The following is a 22,626-nucleotide window of genomic DNA, read 5'->3' as shown; positions in this document are numbered from 1 at the left end:
CTCTGTAAAAATAACTTTATTCCCGTGAGCGCGTTAAGGACCATTCCCGGGGACGACAAATTAGACCGTTATGTTGCAGTTTTATGGGGGTTCATATGGCGCGATAAAAGGCAATAAGATGCGTATCGTGGGCGGTGACAATGCGGAAGAGCTCCACGCGAAAAACAGCGCTCATGAAAAAAGGACTTTACTATACTCTCAGGCATATGCAAGACAATAAATGCGCGTGTCGTCTGCGTTCTGTGCACACAAATGTTAACAAGCTGTCAAGATCTTCGTCCGATTGCGATTTTAATCCGAATAGAAACAACAAATCTGTTCATAAAGAGTCGCGAGTAAATATGCGCGAAAGTGGAGTAAAAATAAGGAAGTTACTCGATTTTCTTGCAAATGGTTAGACAGTTAGAATTGTTTAATTTGCGATGCAAACAGAAAATCGATCGAGAGAAATACGAGCGGAATAATAAGAATCATTTTATACTAACAATAAATCATTAATGAGAGATAGCTGTGATGTCTCAAAATTAGTCCGGTTATAATATTTCCGGTAATTCTATTTTCGAAATAGCTCGTCAAAAACCAAATGAAGCGTAATATGATATCCAAAATGTCCATGATCAAATTTCCGGAATTAATGGACCACCACAAAACGCCAACTTTAATGACGGTGGGGAGTTTTGCGATTTATCGATGTTCAACGCTGATCGTCCAATGCACGATCGCCTATTAATCATAAAGGCTCAACGATTGTGACGTGCTCGTCGGGTGGACAATACTGCGCAATATCACGCTATTGCTTGCCCAATTTGAGTTTACGGCGCAATTCTCGTAGGGCGAAAAAGAATGAAAAAATAAGCGAATGCGCGAAAACATGTTCGCCAGGATATGTGTTAGGATTGATGAAAGAAAATGCATTTAATAATAAATAAAATATGTTAAAATAATATACCAATAAGTTTTACATTGGTGGAATCCATATAATCGTACACGGAAAGAACAGTTTTGCTGAAGTATCTAAAAATTTAGCTACATACAGATCTGAAAATAATTTTGTTGCACCGTCAAAATAATTATAGTAGGTCAATGAAGCATGACGATAATGCTGTAAAAAGTTTTGACATTTTAGGAATCAGTTTGAGTGTTCTATATAATTATTTTAATGATGCAACAAAACTATTTTCAGATCTATAGCTAGTCAAATTTTTAAATACTTCAGCAAAACCGTTTTTTCCATGTATATAACTAAGTTGAGAAGATCAAATATTCAATAATCAAATACTAGCTGGTATACGATTGTGAAAGTACAGATTTGGAAATTGTTCAAAAAATATATATAATGGCAGTAAAATTTAATGATGAAGACTGAACAATATGTCACGATAACGCTCATCATCGTGAAGCAATTTGACGATACGGCATAAAAGGAACTGTGAGCTCAGGTCGGCGAGAAATTGCCCTAAATCATCCTCTTTATACCCGAGTGTAAACGTTACCTACGGCCCAATGAAAATGAAACGAAATAAATTTGTTTCAATGCAGCCGTAGTAACGCGCTATCTCGTTAACTCGCCCGCCCGCAATTAAAACGAAAAACACCGGCAAGAAATTGCGTTTTCCTTTTCCCGGCGGCTCGTTTCGACCGTGGTGGTAATCTCCTTTCTCCGAACTAATGAGAAAAAGGCGCCGCTGATGTCTGGCGCGTTTCGAACGAGCTTGTATAATCGTCATCGTCGCATCGATTGTTAACCACAAACTGACTTTTGTATAATATTCATGCTTGTCGGTTGCAGAGATCGAATTATATCGCAGCTTTATCAAATTTTGACCAAAGTCCTTTATTTTGTATGTCTTATTTGAGTTTTTTATAAATTTTTACTAGTAGTTAATTATTATCTGCTGTGTTCTTATATATTTCTACCCAGAATATAATAAAATATCTACTTATCTATTTATCTTTACCATTTCTTGTAGAATTTATCATTAAGTTTCTATTTGAAATCTCACATCGAATTTCCGTACATGGAAAATCTTTGATATTTACACGACATTTCTGCTCCAAGTATTAATCTTGTACACTTGGCACGTACAACTGATTACGAACTACGATGTTTTCACGCCATATGCCGTATATGTGTACATATACAATATATGTATACGTATAGACACATATACACATATACATATGCATACATATATGTATGTGTGTGTGTGTGTGTATACGGTTGGCATAGAGTAATAGCCGGAAAACCAACGGACGATCCTGAAAAAGTTTCCGGATTTTACGGCTAGTAGACGAGTTCTCGAGAATTACCGTGAGCAAATCGGATAACTTTCACGATGCACTAAGATGACTCAACCCTTTCTTTTTTGTTGAAAGAAAATCGATACGATAAGAGGATGGCATGATTACGAGAAGAGACGAGTTGGAGAAGTTAGAGCTCGTTATTTTTTTCACTTGCAAGTGATTGACTTTGCCACTTTTACGCGTTTTAACAGAGTTTTGATCAATTTGTTTGTCGAATAGTCGTATATGAAAAGTTAACAATAATCGGAAATAAAAATAATTAAATATCGTATGTCGAAGTTATACTTTCCCATCAATAATGCTTCTTTTCTATCGCATTTTAACGCGTTCCACATACTCGTCACAATTTATAGTCGAAAAAGTAGAGGCGGATATTACGCGTGTCAATGATTCTTGCATCACGGCTCGATAAGCAGCGATTTTATTGCGCTGATCACATTTTGCGTTCCATCGCTCTCGAATTTCTTCTTACACCCAATTTTTTCGGCGCGCATTTGCACGCGAGAAATGTATGCGTACGTATGCGACCGTAAAGCAACGAAAGCACATCGGCGTAACAAAGCGATTTTCGCGCGAAAAACACGCCGTAAATACATTTTACAATGTCATTCGTGTCAATGCCTATAACCCGCTCACGTTTCTGGGTCGAACTTAAAAAATATAATGGACAATTAAAACGCGGTTGAGTAACAACCGTGCAACAAAAAAAAGCATCGTTCCGATGCTCACGCCGATTTTAACGGTGAGTTAACTGCAGTTATATGTGGCTTATCTCTCGAGAAATTTATACATACGTATATGTCGAGTATACTGCCGAACCATATTCTGATTTTTATAATAATAATTACCTAATTATAATCTGTAAAAATTGCGTCTTTTGTTTCTACGTAACTATATGCTATTAATCTAATCTGATTTATAACGACAAACATTACCGTTTTATGTGTTCATACGTTTTCTTTCTTTGAGTATTAAAAAATCTGTCTTTTTTTATATTTTGTAGTTTTACTTTACCGCGTCTTACTGGTATATTACTTCTTCTCAATTTTACATCGTCCTTCTATATGCGTTATATAGCGGAATAAAATGTTTACGTAAATATTCTCGCTTTTCTGCGTCAAAAAGATTGCCTTTTATATCATTCGCGCGAAAAGAAGGCGCACAAAAGGAATCCTATTTCGAAGCTCGCGACACATGTTTATTCGGCTGATAATGGGAAACTCTTCGGAGTCCACGCGTTTCGATTAACTCGTTATTAGCGTAGTAATTACCTACGCCGCCCCGGTATCAAACGATGCGGGACGGATAAATGCGCTAGGAAAATTAATCGACGCGAACGATTAAATATCTGTTGACAGCGATCGGTGATCACACAGCCCCGCACAGCTGATCATAGCTCATCGGCGTGTACTCGCACAGACTCGATTACAGACCGGGTAACCGGAACCACTCTCTGCCGCGGCCGAACTATTCTCTGAACTGGAAATGATTATCCACATCGGACAAAGGTGCAAACTCACAGAGTCATACTGACGGTGTGCGGGCCCACATTAATCGTCTGCAGCCACGCACCAAAGCAAATAAGCACGCCACGAAATCGCGCGCTGTCGCGCATCTTCCTACGAATTGAAAATTGTGATATACGCTGCGAGAGGATTGCCTTTCACGTTTCTGTCGCTCTTATTGGAATCCATAGAAACGAGGGAAGACTGGTTTTTGTAGTCAAAATGGCACTTGTTATAATTAATGTAAAAAATTTTACGGAACTTCCAAATAAATACATTTTTGATAAAAATAGATAAAATAAAAATTCATGCTCTTAGAAAAATTCAAGTAGGGATCCGAGTCGGTGTACATATATGCGATGTAGTATTCAAAGTTTTTTTTTACTGATATATTCGAAATACATGCACTAAACTGTTCATTGTAAGTATAAGCTTTTTATAATCGTCTTTTAAAAACAATTTTCAGCGTTGCATAATAGAAGAAGAGATACAGGACTTTTACAAGATCGTTTCAACTTTGAAAAATTTCTCTTCTACATCTTTTTTTTTTAACGATATACGATATCTTAAAGTTTAACATCGAAGACGTCGATAATTACATGTCGAATTGTGATTCTGCGTTAAAATAATAGCCGTAAAAGTGAGGCTAGGGCTATTTGCAACGCGATTTAACCTAAATTGCCTCCAAATTATGATGAAAAGGCTACATTCGTGCGCATCCGCGACCGGCCCCTCATCGCGTCTCGTCATGCAACGCGGTAGGACCTATGAATCAAGCTGCCGCGCGGCCACGAGGGCGGCGGGAGGGTGGCGGCAACTACAACCCCCGCTACGCGCGCTATTTGTTATTTTGCTCTTTCGGCGACGCGTTCATTAATCAAACGCCCTCTCCGCGTCGTTCGTCCACGGCATTTTTCAAGCCCTGCGGCAACATACGACATGCCGCGACTGGCGGCCGCGCTGTACTCCACTCTTTTTTTTCTCTATCTCCACTTTTGACCTTTCTTTTGCCTTCCGACCCGCTTTCATCCCCTGCGCCCCGCGCACAAACGCTCCAAGAGGATCTGGCAAATCCGAAAGCGACAGTATTTCGTCAAAGCCACTCCGCAAATTTCCAAGAGATTCGTTTCTTTGAAAGAAATTTCTTGCTACGACGCGGAACTCAAATACTGCATGTTTTACAAGAAAACGTTCTTCAATATTGGATCCGAGTGGCGTTATGTATTATGTCGACAGGAAGAGTAAGTTCCTGATATTCGATCGAGACTGCGACCTATTTTCAAATGCTTACGAGAATGAGCATTGTTTTCCTGTTTTTGTTCTCTGAGTTTTTTTTACACAAAGTTTGTGTTAGCTTTTTAAATATGTAAAAATGAATTCTTTTTATATTTATATAAAAAAAATTTCAGGATAATCGTTAGTGTCTTATTTATACATACTGATACATATATTTCGATACATTAAAGAATTCAATTTTTCAAAAGTCATCTATATAGCATCTTGAGAAAACATTTGTTTTAATTATTTATTATTATACATCGATTTTTTTCCTATCTAAACATAATTTTCTGACTAAAACAATATTTAAACCGATATAGAAATATATTCCTTTGGTAAATATATGAATCGTAAAGTCAATCACAAACTATGATTACAGTTAATCGTTATTGGTTAATTATTGAATTAACTTAGCACGACAAATTAAATGGATTTGGAGATATTCTTAGCATATTTTGCATCTCGTTCCTTCGCAATGATACTGTTGCGTGCGCGCTGCCCGGTATACTTCTCTGACTCCGAGCTGAAGCGTGCAACGGGCCGACTTCCGTCAAGATGCGAATCGCCCTTAGTAACGCCTGTTTAGAAATGTTGATTGCCCGATGTTCAATTAAATATTGATTTTCTACCAGATGTTGTTTATACCTGATGTTCGGATTTAGCTGGGATACCGTCACGTTCGGACGTGTCATCCCGAGCCCCCTGTATTATCGAGCCATTTATTAAAGAAGTTCCTTTCGGAAATAACAACGAGTCTTTCTTTATTTCTGTGAGAGTGACGGAGTGCGCGCCGCGAGTGCTTGTGAAAGAGTGAGAGACCCGGCGAGCGCAACAATACTGATCGAATTTGAGATGCACCATGTCCAGTGAAAAGTTAATTTTAACGTAGAGACCTAGTGACGCGACGGAAGTCCGATCGGACGGTAAAACGGCCCGCATTTTCGATAGGTTGATTCGCGTCAGGCATCATTATCCAGCGCAATGCTCCTGACGCTCCATCATCCTTTTTTTTTTTGTTCGCCTGGTCCTTCGACCGGAAAATTCTGGCATAAATCCTCGCAGTTCCAAATTCCATTCCGATCGAGTCCGTCGCTTAAATTCGAATTTCGACGTCGCATCGAACCGTTAATAGTTAAATGACATTTCGGACACCGCGTAATTGTCATGGGACTTCTCTGTGGGTGTCCATCTTTCCGCTTCTCTCTATCGTCCGCGCGTTTTACGTTTCTCTTTATACTTCGCGTTCGTGACTCTATTCTTTTTTCCCCTATTTGAGTGTGCGGTTGAATGTGCCGATGCATATGTGTTTTTATACGTATGTATAAATATAGTTTATAATATAAAAACATATGTCTAATAAATTGCGAATAATAGTATGTGTATTTTTTATTTGATTTTAATTTATCTCCCTCCTGTTATTCATTGTCACAAGAGGAAATAATTCTTTAATATCATGATCTTATACATTATCTATATCTCATATTACAATTTTATATCCTACTTATTTGTAGTTTAATTCCATAAGTGTACCTCTGAATTATCATTAAAAAATGTTTATTTTTTGTCTCTTATATATTATATATATCGTTTGTTATATACAATAGTACGATAAAAAGAATATTAAAATTATTTGTCACTTTATTTTTCTTCTCATACCTATTGTTCCCGCACAGAAATTGTCCATTCGATCTATGAAGAATCGACATTTTATGTGTGTATATACGCTTGTATGTGCGTATTGGATAACGTAATAGATTGATAACAAATAAAATATCGAGAATTAAACGCGAAATTCTCTGTCCCCTCGAAGTGAATTTCAGACACCGCGCCAGCCGCAGCACCTGATCGGTTTTTAGTCCGGTTTCAGCGAGAGACGCGTAAAAGCACTTCGAGCGGAATGGAGCGAATACCACCGCACAGCTTAATATCGCACGCAAAAATACGGCACGAGTATTAGCGGGGCATTATACAAATTTTGCCGCGATCGCACGGTTTACCGTCGCGACCGACGGTACGTAATGGCGCGGCGATGACGGGCGTCATAACTGCATTACAGCGCTTTTTACACGCGCTGAGATTGCTTCGTCGCCGCGCAAATTCTTTCGGGTCGTTTCTTTCCTCGCGGCTCGTATTCCGAATCCAACGAGAAATATTTTCTCCCTGCCGCGCCGTTGCGAAGCATCCGACACTGTACGCGAGTGGTCTTAGAAATTTCATTAGTTTTATTAAAACCAAATTGAAAAACACATATAAGAGTTGAAAAGAAATAGAAGATATATATGTACGAGCTATCAATTAAATAGAATAAAATATAAATTAATGCAATGTACTGAAGTAATTTTCAAAATGTGTTTTAATGCATCCGTTATATGTACATAATTTATCAGCATGTAATATCAATATAATATTGTAACACCATTCTTTATTTTTATGAAACACGTTAATCCATTACGCGAAATAAAATGTTTTATCGAGATTTAATATTGCGATAATTTATATTATATAAAGGCAGGCTAACATATTTGGCGGGTTTAAATTAATTATTACATGCAAAAATAAATGTGTGTGTTATATCTTTACATACACTCGTACAGCAACGAAAATTAAAGAGAATAATAAAATTACATTATAATCTCATTTTATTTCAAGTATCAATACTATTATACTGATAAAATTATCGTTACGCCAAGTTTATTGGCAAATGTTCTTTTTTTTTTTTACTTATATCCTCGCTTCTATCTCAGAACTGCGCCAACATCGCTTCTGCACAAAGGAAAAGCGCCTATTCGACGACACGCGAATAAAAAGCGGTAGGGAAATCTGGTGTCTTTGAACAAGGATTCGATAACGGTTTGTCGCTAGAGGACATTGATAACTATCGGTAGACTGAACCTGTTTCGCTATATATGCACCGATCGAATTCGCTGTATCTGCATTTGAACAATCTGCACGAGTCGCGCTTGTCCGCGTTACATCGCCACATTTCCCATTTACTTCTTATTATTTGTGCTACTAGAATGAGAATTTACTTTTGTATAAACTTGAGATATTTTATAAAGTAAATAATTAACTAATAGAAGCTAATTATCTTCTATTTTCCCTCCTGCAACAGGATAGAAATGTTAAATTCTATTTCTGACGGTCTCATACTTTGCTGCTCCAATAGTCAGAATATTTAATTACCTAATTATTCGTCTGTATAAAGGCATATATAGACATTAAAATGATAGCTTTTAACGATTTAATGTTCGGCAACGAACGTCAGAATTCGTATATCACTTTTCGCCACCTAACCGAAAGATGGTCTAGCTAAAATGACGTGCATTCGCATTACGATGTTAATAAGCTCCGAATAGGGCTCTGAGACGCGAAACCGCTGACTCCATTCGCAGAGCCGTCCCGTAATATTCTGTATTTCATATGTCGCAAGTCTGTTATGCGGCGCGTCGGGCGACATATTAAACGTTCTACGCTGTAGACATTTTCCGTGGCGACGTATCGCGTCAAAGATAATCAGGTCGCATCGTGTTTTCGATAAACTTCAACGTGATGCAATTATCTCGCATAGTTTTCGGTCGCGTCGCGGTACGTTCGCCGTGAGCAAATGGTAGTTGTAATGTGTTTAACTATCAAGCGAGAACTCCGCCGACGCGACGTTTGTGAATAAATAGTGGACGCTTCCGCGTCGTGCGCATTTTACTCAAGTTTTACACACGCATATCCCATCATGCATAATCTGTATCGTATCGAAAATAAGAGAAGATAATTAAATATGACGTACGGGATTTGTCAATTAACGGATTTTAATATAATACCGCACGTAGAATGATATGGAGAAACACATCATGCTCTCGCATTTGGAGTAATATGACGGTATTACCTTTATGTAATCATTAAAATAAATATAAATTCCACGTTGATATATTTTAGCGATTGATCATTTACTGGTTCACTTATCCTACTTAATTACTTGTCATTAGAGAATGGATACATTTGTAACGTTAATAATATATAAAAGTGTTGTTTTCATCGCAAAAACATTTTCCGTTCTCCTTCGCGGTGTACGACGACTGATTTAAATCAAAGGAATTGTAGGCGTGTCGTGTTCCAATTAAGTGAAGAATCTGTTATGCAAATCGAACGCTATCGATTACGCCTTCGACAAAGCGCTACGGCGAATTTACGAGCAAATATCCGAGCAACGACGACAACGGAGCGTATAACTGTAACTTCTCCAATTCAATTACCGCTAAAAATATACAGATAATACCTATTTTAGCTCGGCGCGTTTAAATAGCGGTAATTTTGGAGGACTTGCATTTATGTCAGTTTGTCGCAAATAAGTTACTACAGAAGATCAACACTATGTTGCTCCAGTTGCTTAGTCAGCGATTGTACAATTTGATTTAGAGGAAACTCGAGTGATTTCTAACTTCATTGCGTGCGCAACATCCGAGGTAACCCCTTTGAAGTCTAACCCAGTTCGGTCGGAAAGTTTATCGCTGATCGAATTATCGATTTACGATATTACGATTCGCCATTTTAATTATTCGTCGATCAGTTAGTATGTCAACGAGATGAGCGATGCGGGGTCAAGCGTTCGGTCTTTGCCCCCCTCCCCTTCCAAAAAAAACAGGGTACTTCATCCACGTTCAATTTCTCAAACGCATCTGCGGGGCGACATCAGTTTTATTTAAACGCGACACGAAGAGAAATATATATTTGTAGCGAATGGGATTGCCGTATGCACGTGAAAACATAATAAATCAAACGCCGACGGCGACGTCCCGCGCCACGTAAAGTATAACAAAGAAATCTTTGCTAACGGCGCCTTATTATCATTCCCTGTCATGCGACATGAATATAATAGACGAGAACTCATTGAACGTCCCCCCGTTGTACTTTCACCGAGAATTCTATATCGTACCTTTGAAATCACGCGATCTCGGGATAGGACGCTGCCGTCGTTTTTATCAACGCAAATTTTTCTCTTCATTTATACCCCATATCCGAGTGTCGAGTCGCTTTGTTTCGCACGATCATATTTTACGTCGGAAAAAAGTTATACGTAATAGCTCGTATACAAGGCGTCATAAAGTTCCCTTCGCTTTTATCCATTTAAGCATATTTTTTAAAATCTAATTTGCGAGATAATTTTTCTTGACAAAAATATCGTGATAGCGACAATTTATGAATAATTAGAGATTTAAAAATTCCGCTTTCGAAGATATGAACTTCAGGCAATTGCGATTACATAAAAAACCTTATTTCTCATTTATACAAATATTGAATGGTATTACCAAGTACTTGAATTTGAAATTTTTACGAAAAGAGTTAATTGTTAGTGGTTTGTTATACACTTAACTTTAACTGACTAAAAATTACGAATAGATAAGTCTAGATTGTAATTATGTAGATCGAATTCTTTATTCTCTCTCTTGTATTCTGGATATTTAAAAAGTTATTATATAATATGATGGAGTTTCCTGTACAATTTTAATAAATACATATATCTACATTTGCTCTTGTATTTTTCATATACGATTTACCGAATGTCAATAGAAAGAATGTTATGTCAGTTTGTGAGAGATATTCGTTCGTGACGCAGATCCGCATATACATATGCACACTCCTACACGCGTATGAATGTATGTTTCCCCGCAGATCGTTTTTACACTATGGCATTTTAGAACACAACGAAATAGTAAATCGATACTCGGTAGCCAAGCTATCGATATGCTGCACAGCCTCTGGCCGAAACGCGACACGGCAGCCTTTGCCAAAATCGACGGATAGCCATATCCGGTTGTCGAAAGGAAGAGCTTGCTTCTGCACCATACCTTTTGCTAAAACGCGCTGTTTCCGCTGTTTTTTCATTTCGTTCGCGTACACGAGTCACCACGTATCGCCCATCTTCGAAAAACTTCAAGCACATGGAATAATTTCTTTCGCTTTCTTTTATGCGTACATTGATGTACACAATTTTCGATGTGTAATGAAAAAAAACCGTTTATTAATATTATATTAATAATATTAAGAGAATTCTGTATCGTCCAAAACCAGCTTAACATCGTACTGAAATTCTGTTTGGAACTTTGGAACTTTAATGAGTTTATGAATTATTAATTATACAGATGTCTCTCATAGCCGCGGAACATCATTTAAATATCTCACAGCCTAAATATTATGTGAATTAATTAAAACTCCCTGGTATATCGGGAACGCGCCCGAAAGTGCGCGAGCATGCAACGAGGCGTTAACGAGATTGTAACTTTTGATTTCAGTGCGAGAAGTAACGTTGTCCGAACTCAGGGACTCGATAGCGAGGTTACGGGAGAGAGTGAAGCTAGTATGCAGAACGAGGGGTTCGCCGCCCCCGAGAGTGCACTGGCTGAAGGACGGTGTACCGCTGCACCCCCGAAGAGGCCTCAGGATTCAGCACAAACGGTGAGCCCGACCGACTTTACCATTAACCGCACGCTCATGGCGGCTTCTCTGCTCCCCCCCCTTTCCCCCCGCTTTCCCTCAGCTTTCGGCAACCTCTCCGTAATAACACGTCGGAGAAACTATTCAGACAACGGCGAGCAGTTAATTCTAGATATCCGCAATAGCAGAGAGTACGTTGTTCTAGCTCGACACCCGCCCCAACTCCGAGCGCTATCGATACACTATTGGATGCCTGCCTGAGAGTAGTTTTTGTTATTAGGTAGGATAGAACGGATTTGAGCGGTTCTTAACGTTCACTCGTAACATAGCTTTTGTGATAGCGTTTGGAATATAATGTACCTTGTGGAGACGCAATATGTAGAATGGAATAATGAAAAATAGAGTAATAATTTATAATCAAGAACACATAAGAGCTTTCTCAAAAAGAGAAAAACATAAAAGGAAATGGAAAAGTATATAATTAACAAATTATAATTAAAAAATAATATAAAGTAGAATTCGCTTTTAAATAAATTTTTAGATTTTGTTCATGTTTAAAGCAAAAAAGGGATAATAAGTATCTCAAATTATTTACGCATATTGAAAGGAAATAAGCATTTTAATCATTCACTGCAATCATTTATTGGGATTACCTTTTAATCAAATTTAATTTATTTATTCATATTAATTCGCGTGCCCCTAATTTTTCAAAATAATTAGCAACGTCAATTAAGTAAAATATTATTATTTATTTCCACGTGCGCGTGATGACAATGTGTAAGTTGCGAGACAAACATGAAGAACGGCAAAGTACGGCTCGTCACGAGAGTTAAGAAACTACGAGAGTTAAGAAGAGAAGCAATGTGTGCTTTTCTCACAGTTCGATGAGTTTTAACGAGCTTTCGAACTCGAATTGTAAGTAGTAGTCGCGACAACTTCGCTCGCGTTTAGTAAGCTCGAAAATAGCCCGCGTCCAATCCTCGCGCACTTAGTCGGATGAAACGTAAAAAACAGTCATCGCGAAAATTGCGACATAGGCGTTCTGTCCCGAGAAATCTTACGCACCGCGTTGTACGATGTTGCATATTTTAACGTCGTAGATTTATGCATACGCTCTGTACCGTTAAAAATTGAAAAGTATCTTTTAATCAATATATAAGTTTTCGTGTATCTTAGAAAATAGTATTACACACATGTTTGTACGCAAAATTGCTTCCACGAGCCAAACTGACGTTCTTCAAATATTATATTGCATTTTAATATATTGAAATTCGAAGATATTATTGTATTACCTCGAATGTGTCTTATTAGACTTTCAGGTATAATAATATTATTCGCGCACAATATGCTAAAAGCAACATTAAGAAGCAAATACTCTCGCAATATTATTAGGATTATTAGCATAATTAGCATCTTTTCCTTTCTGCATGAAAATGCAGAATGCTTCTATGCTTCTGTTCCTATACCGATAGCAATTTGCTAAAAAGCTGAAAAAAGTAACATGCTTTGCAACGACTATGTTGTACAACAATTATTTATTTATTTAGCCATTTTCTTTGTGCCAGTAAAAATGCTTCCAGATTTATGATAACGGGCCTTGGAAGCTATAAAATAATTTTTTTTATCATTTTTTCAAATCGAAATCGAAATCATGCTCATACACAACAAGTGCGCGAGAATGAACGTTCTCAATAAGAACGTACACATACTCGCGCCGCTTAATGTAATATGAACGCATTGCCGCTACCGAATGAGACATCCGTTTGCAATCAATCACAACATTAGCTAAAGTCCATTGCGCGACATTTTTCATCGATCATCACAAGCGAGCCCGATATAATCGCTAAAACTTGCATGTGTGCCTGCCTTTGATTTATACGACGTTAATTGCCATCACTGCGCGCTATTTTGACATTAGAGAGACATATTAGATTAAGTCATTAGATTAAAACGAAACTGGTTTCGTGATACCAATTTATGCAATCACGCTACCTTGCTAACCGCTTCATTTTTTTCTTTCTCTCTTTTCAGTCAGCATTATTGCGAGACGGCTGTGCCGTCTTATTATACTCTTATAATACATCATACTTTCCTGAATATTTTGCGAGATGTCGATTTAATCGCGTTTCGCGAATTATTCGCAATAATGATAAATAATGTTTATCGAAATTTGTTTTCTCCACAAGTTTCTATCTGCGTTGAACTCCGCGCATACGTGAACAATCAATCATCATGAAATTTAATCATGATTGGTAATCACGTTGCTTTCTGATTAACATTACTTATCGATAGCAGTTGAGCTACCTCGAAAAGAACGTATAGTATCGTGAGACATCATGTTATATGTACAATAACGACTATAACCGGTTATTGAAACATTTTTGAAGCAACAAAAGATCTTTGCAAGATAAAAATTATCAGACTAAAACAGATTCTGTTACTTTAACTTTCCAGCATGACGATCAAAAGACATGCAAACTGTAACAGACAGGATATCTTATATCTTATATATATTATATATATATATATATGTAGGTCTGGAAGTATGTTCCGGGACTTTTATTTTTGATATCGGTATATTCCGGGACATTTGGCAGTTTCCAGGACTGTCCTGGAAAAAATTGATGTCCTACGGCATTTTTTGGGACAGTTTTTTGAATCTGATTACATATATATGCGTTATATTCCAGGACTGTACATTTCAAAAAACGTAAACAGTCCCGGAACATACCTCTGGACCTACATATATTGTATATATATATATATATATATATATATTAGATTCTGTTGATTAAAAAATGTGATATTTCTAGCTTTAATTTTAAAAACATCTACATAGATGTGTAGAAACTATATTTAACATTTAAAGTGCAAACACTCAAAGCGCCTCTTCCAAATATAATTGCAGCATGTGTCACAGTAGGAATCAGTCTCATATTAGATTCTATGTATTTACGAGCGAGGAGAAGTTTTAACGAAAAGAAAATAAATTGAGAGAATATCCTGCCGTGATCGACGCTTTCGTGAAAGCGCACGGCTTCATCCGAAGGCAAAAGAGAGAAGACAGCTGAGACGGGAGCAGAATTTCGATTCGGAAAACTCGCCGGGGGAGCTCTCCAGCTACTTCTCGTCGACCATAATCTCGAGCGTGCCATAAATTTGTTTAGCGCGATGCACCTTTCCTCGGCGCGTAAGTCTCGGAATAATCTCAGAGCGGCCCATAAATTCGCCGCCGCTCGCGCTTTCTCACCGAGCCACCCGTTATATCCCAGCCATGATGGAAATGGATCACGTTCGGCGAGACCACGTCGCTTTCCGAAGTCGCTCTTACACGGCACGCATTTTCTCAAATAACTTGCAAATCTCTCGCGCCGACTCGCGCAAGCTTTTTATCCCGCGTCTCTGGCACTTAATGTCCAAAACTCACCTTTCCTTCCATAAGTTAACAATCCGTTAATTAAAGAAAAAGATACAAGTTCATGCGTTTTTTTTTTTTAAGTTCGTTAAATTGATAGTTATTGACTATGTATAATTTTTAATTGGATATATCGATTAGTATGCAACAAAATTGACAGTTGTCTTTCACAAATATCAAGATGGTTTCTCCTATCTCTGATTTTAAATTACTGCACATGCCCGCATCTTGTGTAAAATAAGGAAAGTATATCGCTACGAACATTTATCTGTCAGGTCGAACCCACACAAAGACGAAAGGAACGCGAAGAAACGACATCGTGATCTCATAAAACAGCGGTTCTTAACGAGAGGTTACATAATTCTTCGAGGTTACGAAACATCCCTTCCGGGGATACGCGAATTATTGTTCTAAATTTCTGAATAATATATATAAAAATACGATATGAAATAATTCTTCATTGATAAATAAAAGAAATTAGACGCAGTCTCTGCGTGGCTGCGTGAACGAATTCCGCGAGACTCTCAAAGACATCGTTTTACACCGGCGCGGAGGGTGAAGAACCGCTGCTACTACCGGTGGAAGAAGAGGCCAGTCCGATGACCGTCACATCTTCACGGTGGCAAGAGAGTCGTGCCGTAGTGGCCTTATGACATCGCACCCCCCCCCCCCAAACGAGAATGTCCCCGTGCCGAGAATGTTCCCCAGTAATTTCCAATTATACTGTCTCTCTGCGACGGGATGACTGGATGCTGCGTCTCTCGTGCGCGCACGCTGTCAATGTCATCCGCCCCGTAATCCTTGCCGGATACAATTAACGGTGTCGTAAAATCGAACGTGTTCGCGCTATTTAATACGAGTCATGTGCTCGATAGACCTCCTTTCCCCGCTCGCGCCGTCGGCGTCGTCGGCCAGCTCCGCTCGCATAACCGACGACGTAAAACTGTCATCCGCCGCTTAAGCTTGTCTAGACTGGGCGGCGTGTATTTTATAGATGATGGTCCCGCCGGGCACGGAAATATATTCCGGGCCTTTGTGTCCGCGCGATACATCGGTAAATCTCTTTCGCTCGCTCGCTCGCTCTCTTTCTCTCTCTTTCGTCTCTTTCTTTCTCTCTGATAGCTCCCGCGCGTTTAACAAGAACTGCCGAACAAGTGCGAGAAATATTGAAATTTCGGGTGACAAACGCCGATACTTGGCTCGAAAATAAACCTTTAATCTTGTCAAATCGCTGACGTGATATATAAAACAAAGCGGATGTACGATAGCAACGCTCAAGTCAAAAGATACGAGCTTTCTATTCATTTGGTTTCAGAAATAAAATAAGAATGAGACAAATCCCATATGTTCCCGTTTTCGAAATACTATCTGGATATACTTCCCGTGGGAAATCGAATTTCTATATGTAGCAACTGTCATTTTTATTTTTATTTTCTGAAACTCACATGGTAATACGAAATACTTATTTCATATTTCGCCGTACATTGCATTCAAGAGTAAATGGAAAAATTGAAAGAAATTATTTCCCAAAATAAACAATGTTAAAAAAATGATGTGCCCAAACATAATTAATGAAAATTAATGTTTATGCATATATATATATATATATATATAAATATTTAATAAAAATTAATTAATTTTGATTTAAATCAAAAATTGTAAAGAACAGTGTCACTAAAAAGAAATCTTTTAACAAATTTTTGTGAAAATAATTCCCTAAAAAAATGTAGAAAAAAATAATAAATGCAAAAAAAGTTAAGCGAATTAGCCAAGCTTTGTAAAGTTGCATACAAATATAAATATATATTGATATGTTAAGGTAGTTTATTGCAAATAGATTCAATGTATCGCAAGCGTGTTCTAAATAACAATCGCATCTAACTATGCGAACAAGTTCAATAAGATCTCCTTCTCGGTATGCCTGAACACGATGCTCCGAATGCATTGAAGCCAAGAATCTGACGGTGTCCCTTACGCCGGGGGCTTAATGATTTCCATGAAATTAACCCTGAAGCATCGAGAGATCGTGACGTAATATTGTTACCTTCAAATCGAATCCCGGGCCTCGCCAGATCGTATTCAACTTACAAACCTGAATTGAAATCTCTGAGGACACTGGCTTTCGCGAGGCTTATAATTCGCTTTGACGGAGGAGCAGCTTTGATGTCGCACGTAACGGAGTTTTACGTTCGCAGTAAAGAACGGAAAGAAAACTTTGCGCTATCGCGCGAGAAGGGAAGAGAAAGGTCGAAAAAAGGAAAATCAGAGGCACCCGAAGAGTGCGTTCGGGAGCGGGCGAAGAAAAAGCGCGGATTCCTTTGCGAGGTCCTTCGGCACAACTTTTCACGTTCCTTTGAGTTCTTAATCTGTCTCTAACATCGCGTCTCGCAATTAGTTTGAAAGCCTGCCCGACGAAAATTTCGACAGGAAAGGGAGTTCGAATTGTGAGTTAAATGATAAATCGATATTCAAAGACATTACTGCGACTAAGGGAAAAGATATAAATAGAATCGAAGTTAAATGTAGAAAATCGAAAAAGTAAAATTGAATAAAATTTATATAATTTTAGAAAAGAATTATAATTATATATTATGTATAACAATATGTATAAATTATTTACATAAAATAACAAGCAAAGTTTCTCTATGTATAAAACTTCTTTTGTATCTCTTTTCTGCTCTTCTTATCAGTTGTTTCTACAGAAAATATTTCATGTAAACTTGTTCTTCAATATTATATAGAAATACTAGCGTAAAGCATAGGACAGCAAACTTATAATATTTTCCAGCCCATTAAAGTTTAACGATCAAGATGTGAAGTTAACATAACGAGCAATATTATTAAATTATTAGTATTATGTAACTTTCGTAAGATCAGACACGGGCAGAGCAGTACGGCAATTACCTAACGCCAAATTGATATCTGCAAGCATGGTGGCTATATCAAAGGGCGCGATCAGTTGGGTAATCGTTTAGTTGAAATTAGAGCGTCGACGACGGTGGAATTGTGGGGGGATCGTAGCGTTGACGTAACCAGACGCTTATGGGAAGCCCCCGCGCGTCGGTGGCAATATCCGCGGATAATTGTTATTATTAGTAATTAATCGCGTGCACGCTCGATACACAACGACAAAGTTCGCCGCGCCGCGCCGCGCGTTGCACGATACGTGCAAAGACGCGGGCGTACATTCATCTTCTGATCGATACGCGCGCGGTCCGTACTTGATAATTATTCCGGGATTATCTCGCGCGTTGTTCTGTCGGCCGCGTTTATTATCCGACCGCAGTAGTTATCTCGCTAATTTGTCATCCCTAAGCACTGTCGAGGTACAGCATAAACCCGCTGACGAAAGTAACCGGGCCTTATCAGCGAATGAGACGCTTCCGCGACATTTGTTATTTCCTGAATGAATCTGTGAGAAAAATTAGATAGGCCGAAAAAAGGAAGGAATAACGATTGTTCAAAGACTGCGTTTATCTTGGCAACTTTTTTAAATCTTTCGTAAAACATAATTGACTTCTTGCAAACAAAAAATGAACAGTGAATTTAACCATCATCTTTGTTGTTATGAATTTGTATGAAAACATCATTAAAAAGATGTTAAGTTGGTTATAAAAAAGTATTATCGTTTGTAGTATAAGTTGAGATATGTCTGATCCAACGCGGATATATTCTACTTTAGAAGATATTTTATGGACTTGATATATGCATCAAGTAAAAAATGATATTCCATGAAAATAAAAATTATCGTCAATCTCTGACGCCTAGTATTCAAAACTTTTTGTTTCGTTCAAATATTTCTTAAAGTATTTTGAGAAACAGCACTTTAGCCAGAAAGCTTTGAAGAAACCGTAGAAAGCTTTTTAACATTGCGAACGAAATGTCCCGGATAGAAGTCTCCGAAGGAAACGTATATAGTACCCGCCGGAATGGCGTCGAACATTTTAAACAATGTCAGTTGAAAGGGCGAATGACCGATTGGGACGAGAGACAATCGAGTATATGTTCTGTATCACGTTTCCGTTCTTTCCGCGCGATATCGAGCAATATTTGAGGAGGAACAGTCGCGAGTGTGGAAATCGAAATAACCGGAGGGATAAAAGGGACAAGCTGAACGATGACGAGACTGCAGCTGTTATCGTTACTGGAATCTACGTTGACGCGGACAAGGAGTAAGAGCAGGGTTGTTTGAGGAAGCGCCTTCAAATCGGCGATGTCGCACGTTGATTGCGGACGAAAGAGAGCGCAAGAAAAGAGTAAAACGGGAGGTCCTTCTCTACCCGCGGACGGAATCGGCTCGGGGAAGGAGAACGAGGACTCGTTTCTGTCCAAGGACTCTCGACTGACTTCATCGAGATAGCGAAGTACCGTTACGCGGTAATGGCGTGAACGGAAAAGAGATTTCCCTAGGTGCGAGTAGTCGCCGTCGGGCATTGAATACCGAGACCGTGAGACTCGCGGATATATACCAGGTGTCCTATCGCGGAATAAACGCGTAAATGGCATCGCCGATAAATAATCATGATACCGAACGGAAGAGGAGAAATGCGCTTCTGGAGAAAGAGAGATGTATGACTTATTCAATTAACGTTTCCTTAGGAATTACGGACAAGGCTGCTATAATCGTGAATTATTAGACTATTTTGATTATTAAATTAATTTGAGCGATAAATAGTGAAATAAAAGAACTGCAAATTGGACATATCTTAACAAATACAAATTGAGAAATAAGTAAATTAAATAATTTAGTCTGCGAAATAAAAAATATTCAACTTTTAAAATCAGAGATTAGATTTTAATTTATATCTCTTTTTATAACAAATTATGTCACTTAGCAACCTAATTGGATGTCGAATGTGGAACGAATTTACATATTTTAATCGTCGATATAATATATATACATATTTATCTCTGCTTTATTCTCACTTGTCGTGAAAATAAAAATGGAAATAAATAAATGCAAAAAGAAATTCATCAAAACATTAAAGTCCATATGAGGTTGTATCACACAATTTTATTTAATGAATTTATTTCCTACAGGATTTAATTGAAAAGTTTTATCGTTCGTATCTTTCATAAAATCCAAAAATTTAATACATAAAATATTTTATCTCATAATAATAATAATAGTAATATAATTTGTAGCAATGCTGAAGGCAGATGTAATAATATTGAATAATTCTTTTTTTCATTTTTATCTTTTTTTTATATATATATATAAAACTGACATGGTTGATAGATCTGCATCTCTCTCTCTATACGCATGATTCACTATCAAATTCATAGATCATATCGCAAATAAATTTTTTTACGGTCAGTTAATTAGATGTCACTTATATGTATTTTTATGAAATTCGAGCAACAAATATGACGAAAAATGTCATGTAATTCACGGCCTTGAAATTTGATGCCTCTAACCAACTTGCCATTTTCTTGTTAACGACCGACGTATTGGTATCGGGTTTCCGTTAGCACTATACCGATCCAATGTCGTGCTGTTTTACGCGTTACAGGCTATTACGTGATTGCGTGATTGCAAAACGTATTTGTCGTTTTCTTTCTCTACTCTTCTCTTTTTGCTATCGTCTGAGTACGTACAATCATTTAAACCCGTCGGTTTGAGAACAATGTAAGTCCGTAATTTTCAAAAATGGTTAACGTAATGTCTGTGTCAGAAACATATTTGTTTGTTAGTTTACATAGCTGCAATCTGCGTGAAAATAATATAAATTCATATAACGTCTGACACGCTAGATAAATATCATGCTATTTTTAGATAAAATTTAAATTTTTAGTAAGGCATTTTCACCTGACAACAATTTAAATTCTCGGATTTATAGCGGTTTTCAGATCGATTCGTTAGCTTTGACGTCCGTCAATCGGATAACGCATCTGCATGTATGAAAATTTTAATGAGCCAATTTTAATTATTTTCCTCTGCCTTCTCTCTCTCTTCACTTGGACTCTCATGGTGGTTAAACGGGATTTATCGACAGCTATCAAAGTTCCACGAAGTCGCGAAGCAATCCAATTTATAAGTTGTCAATGGCCGATAAATAACTCACGACAGGAAACTGAATAAGGCGAGTACAGGTTTTCAAAGCAACTTTGAAATTAAATCGATTAATAATTTCTAAATAAAGATAGCGATGTGAGAATTACAAGTAGTAAACAATATTATAAATCATTTCTACGGTCTTATTTCTACGGGAATTGTTAAAAAGGCTCTGTCATCAAGATTTGATTCAAGGTAAATCAATAAAAATGCAGACTGAGCAATTAATTGAGTGTTCCTCTAAGCATTCTAATATTACTAGAATATCTCATTAGAAAATATTGGCAATATTTTAATTACAGCACTCTCCTAAAAGCAGGCATTTTGACCTGTATACCGATATACCGAATACCAGCTATTTATAATACTGTGAAAACGATATCGTTGTGGTTTATGCCGATATATTCATTCCATTCTAAATCACCGATTTCCTGTAAAATGTATATGCCGGTACGATAATCTCGTATTTGATCGCAGCGTTATACATGCCGTGGGCGTGGATCCATACGTTGCACCACGTGGCTACGATAAGGCGAACATAAAGACCGTCTTTATGTACGATTAGGTGGCAAAGGAGACGGCAATGGCGAACGCTCTGACCCCCGTTGCAGATTATCGAACTGACTTCGCTTTTGGTCGCCGACGAGAAATAACGTATTTTATACATCCAATAATTCTGTCTCCTATATCCGATAGAACCACACTGCATAATGGTCGCGTAAAATAATTATTACAAATGTCGCGGAGAATATGAACAAATTTTATTCAAATTGATATTAAGAATGCAACACTGCTGCTGAATAATCCCCTTAGCTTGGCCGAGACAAAATGCAGTAAACCGCAGCAACGCGTGTAAGTAAAATTAATTCGTTCTTATGACCGCATGATGAATAAAATATTAGTTATACAATATACATATATATATATATATATGTATATGACGACTATATATATGTACATGAATCGTAAATTTGTAAAGGCCATTAACGCAAAGTATCCTTCGCTGTAACTTCTACGAAAACATACGCGGAACATCTGGGAATTTACAACACGCATACAACAATAAAAAGAACAACTGTGCATTAAATTCTCCAAAAAAATATTTATAAGCGGATTTTGCTTTTACAAAATGGAGAAATGAGGATATTGTTGCAGCTACACTGCGTCGTCATGCTGCGGCAATTATTATCGTCGATTCCAGCGATAATCGGGAAGGAAGAAGGGGGGTACCTTCGGGGAAGACAAATCGCTCGCAATCCGCGCCGCGAAAAATCGATGCTGCCGATATACGATCTCACCTCTATATATGGTTAAGTGAATAAATCACTCGCCACGACTGCCCACCTCCCGGCGATCTGCACGTCGTGGAAGTACGTCCTCGTATTTTCCGTGTTTCCACTCGCAAATCTCTTCCACTTCCATTCACGTTCCTGCTATCCCTCCCCAAAACGGAAGCAGCTCGGAGGAACTTATTCCTCCGCTATGCCTGCCCCTTTCCTACTCCTACATCTCGCCCCTTACATCGAGCTATACTCGGTACCTGGGTTTCCTTGCCGACTTCCGCCGGTTAATCGCAACGAGCACCGGTCGAGGAAAGATTGCCGGTAATAAAATGTTAATGGGTTAACGAATCCAACCGATAG

At 38.0% G+C, this 22,626-nt stretch overlaps 2 protein-coding genes across 5 annotated transcripts in view; one reads left to right on the top strand and one right to left on the bottom strand.

The window, feature by feature from the left end:
* Positions 1-22,626, bottom strand: part of LOC143904226 (uncharacterized) — a 470,020-nt gene that overhangs the window by 294,056 nt on the left and 153,338 nt on the right. The window lies entirely within an intron of this gene.
* Vn (membrane-bound neuregulin protein vein) overlaps positions 1-22,626 on the top strand; it is a 320,017-nt gene that overhangs the window by 170,117 nt on the left and 127,274 nt on the right. For all 3 annotated transcript variants that reach the window (XR_013258870.1, XR_013258869.1, XM_077418665.1), the window contains exon 2: positions 11,372-11,534. Coding sequence is in view for 1 of the 3 variants with exons in the window: in XM_077418665.1 (XP_077274791.1) it covers positions 11,372-11,534 (163 nt within the window). In the remaining 2 variants the exon portion in view is untranslated. The remainder of the gene's footprint in view (positions 1-11,371; positions 11,535-22,626) is intronic.

This window comes from Temnothorax americanus, unplaced genomic scaffold, assembly GCF_048541705.1.
Source record: "Temnothorax americanus isolate GAGA-0224 unplaced genomic scaffold, ASM4854170v1 Scaffold5, whole genome shotgun sequence".
Taxonomy (NCBI): Eukaryota; Metazoa; Arthropoda; class Insecta; order Hymenoptera; family Formicidae; genus Temnothorax; species Temnothorax americanus.
The sequence above is the reverse complement of the archived record's forward strand: the minus strand, read 5'-3'. Positions and strand labels throughout refer to the sequence as shown.